We start from the raw sequence: 2,389 nt of genomic DNA on the forward strand, positions 1-2,389 counted from the left end.
CAACTAAATTAATTCGGGCTGCAGAAAATAGTATGATTGAAGTCTTTGGTGCTCGAGCAATGATGCTTCAAGTAAGAGTTTCAAATCAACCAGCCTTACATTTATATGAAAAAACAATTGGATTTACGTTTGTTTTATTATTCCTTTAATGATAGTTTGAGTTTGTTAAAAGTAAAACCAAGTCTTATTTTCTTTCTAGTGTAACTAAAGTTTCAAAACATTATTATCTTGATGGAGAAGATGCATTAATTTTGACACATAATTTTACATTAGATACTTTAATTAATAAGGATTGCTCTTCTGTAGTTGTAGATGAATGGAAAAGAGTTATGCAAGAACAGGAAAATAAACAAAAAGAATAACAACCAACAAGTGCTAATTGATTGAATTATATGAAAAATATCTATCATTCATTTTCATTAATAAAACAATATAACGATTAAAGTTGATATTATAATACAACAGCTTCAATACCAACAATTCCTTGTAATACCAAGTCATCTCTTCATTACTAACTATCATACCACTAAAAATTTATTCATATTAGTTTATAAAAACATATCAATTATGTATTTCTTAACAATGGTATTCATCTTTTAGACTACGTCTATAATGAAACACAGTATTTAAATAATGTGAATTGAAATAACCTTGTTATGGAGGTTCTTAATCCCATTATTAATACTCCTCATATATTTATATTAAGTAAAATATTTTTTTTTGAAAGAGCATTGATATGAAATTATTGATATGTAAAATAGAGTCAACTTTTTTATCTTTTTAGAAAATCAGTTACCGCTTCTTTATGTTTCTTAATTTTTAATGTTTCTCTTTGAGTTTTTATTCCATTTAGAAGTTTTTGAATTAAGTGGTTATTTCAAAGTTGTTATAGTTAAAAGAATAACACTAACTCTTATTATTTATGAAATGATAACATATGATTCTCCTTATAGCATAACACAAAGAATTATAACTAAGAATATTCTCATACACAGCTGATTTTTTATACAAGAACAAATAAAAACTCAACAATTATGATTTATTCGATATTTAGTATTTAAGTATTTGAGAAGTGAGTATTGAATTTTCGTCATTTTGTTTTTATTCTTTTAATTTGTTTTCTTATTTATTCAACTCATTGGTTATTCATTTCAGTTGTTATTTGTTATTTTGATTTTATCTGTATTATTTATCATCATTCTTTCTTATTTTATGTTAAATATCTCATATCAAATCTCATCATTCACTTATCAACTTCTTTTCTTGTTATTATACACATATTCAACTCAAAACCATCATTAACAATTACTTTCACATTCATAAACAACACTACAACCATAATAAATCACAATAAACAAAGAATGAAGAATGGAAATAATGTACTAACTATAATTTCATGACTTGAATAGAAATAATGAAACAATTATTTTAATTATTTTATTTTTGTTTGTATTTCTAGTGCGTCATCTTCAACCTGTTTCTTGAATCTTGAATTTACTAATTTAGTAAATAGAGTATAAAGACTTATTGATTTAATTGTAGAATTAATAAAATAAAATTTATTTCTTGGAATAGTAAAACAAAGAGAAACTTCACTAATTAGTTTAATAATATCATACCAGTGTTTTTTTAGTTATTAACATAAGCTACACATGTCTATATTTTATTGCTAATCAAGTTAATCACGAAACTAGAAGATGAGTCTAAAATTTAAAAAGAATAAATTTACTGTTTCATCAAATTTCAATGGAACAATATACTTTTTATAATTAAGAAAATAAGTTTTGCTTGTAAGATGCTTTTAGAAACAAAAGTGGTATTATAAATTAGATTAATACAATAGCAAAGAAATGTTTTAAATGAATAATAATAAAATATAGAATGGAGTAATAAAGAATTAAAGAGTAATAGTATAGTATTAGAAGAAAAACAGAAATAGTCTAGAAAAGCAATAAATTGAAAAGGTTAATAGTCTGTAAGTTTGGATAAAACATAATAATTAGGAATTAAATAATTAAGAAAGAAAATTCAAATAATAGAATGGTAAAAAAAAATATTAATTAATAATTTAATCAATTAATTAATGAATTAATCCACAGTTCCAAATTGTTGCATAGCAAGTGTATAATAAAATCCTTTCAAATCTAATAACTCTTGATGTGTTCCTCTTTCTGCAATTCTTCCTCTCATAATAACACATATTTGATCTGCATTTTGAATAGTTGATAATCTATGTGCAATTACAATTGTTGTTCTTCCTTTTGCTGCTTTGTCAAGTGCATCTTGTACAATCTTTTCACTTTCTGAATCAAGTGCTGATGTAGCTTCATCGAGTAATAACACTTTTGGATTTCTAATCAATGCACGTGCAATAGCAATTCTTTGTTTT

The 2,389-nt window shown here is 23.9% G+C and overlaps 2 protein-coding genes across 2 annotated transcripts in view; one reads left to right on the top strand and one right to left on the bottom strand.

Moving 5' to 3' along the window:
• Positions 1 to 32: 32 nt before the first annotated feature.
• Positions 33 to 362, top strand: EHI_001280 (uncharacterized protein; the record flags this gene model as incomplete). Its single annotated transcript, XM_001914182.1, has 2 exons — positions 33 to 127; positions 200 to 362. 2 exons carry the CDS (start codon positions 33 to 35, stop codon positions 360 to 362), a joined length of 258 nt encoding a protein of 85 aa, XP_001914217.1.
• Positions 363 to 2,088: 1,726 nt separating this feature from the next.
• The window catches only part of EHI_001290 (P-glycoprotein-2, putative), a gene marked incomplete at both ends in the record, with an annotated part of 1,120 nt that continues 819 nt past the window's right edge, over positions 2,089 to 2,389 (bottom strand). The window contains one exon of the mRNA XM_001914183.1: positions 2,089 to 2,380. Within this exon, the coding sequence (XP_001914218.1) occupies positions 2,089 to 2,380 (292 nt within the window). The remainder of the gene's footprint in view (positions 2,381 to 2,389) is intronic.

Source organism: Entamoeba histolytica, genomic scaffold (assembly GCF_000208925.1).
Source record: "Entamoeba histolytica HM-1:IMSS scf_1104750516285 genomic scaffold, whole genome shotgun sequence".
Classification (NCBI taxonomy): domain Eukaryota; phylum Evosea; order Mastigamoebida; family Endamoebidae; genus Entamoeba; species Entamoeba histolytica.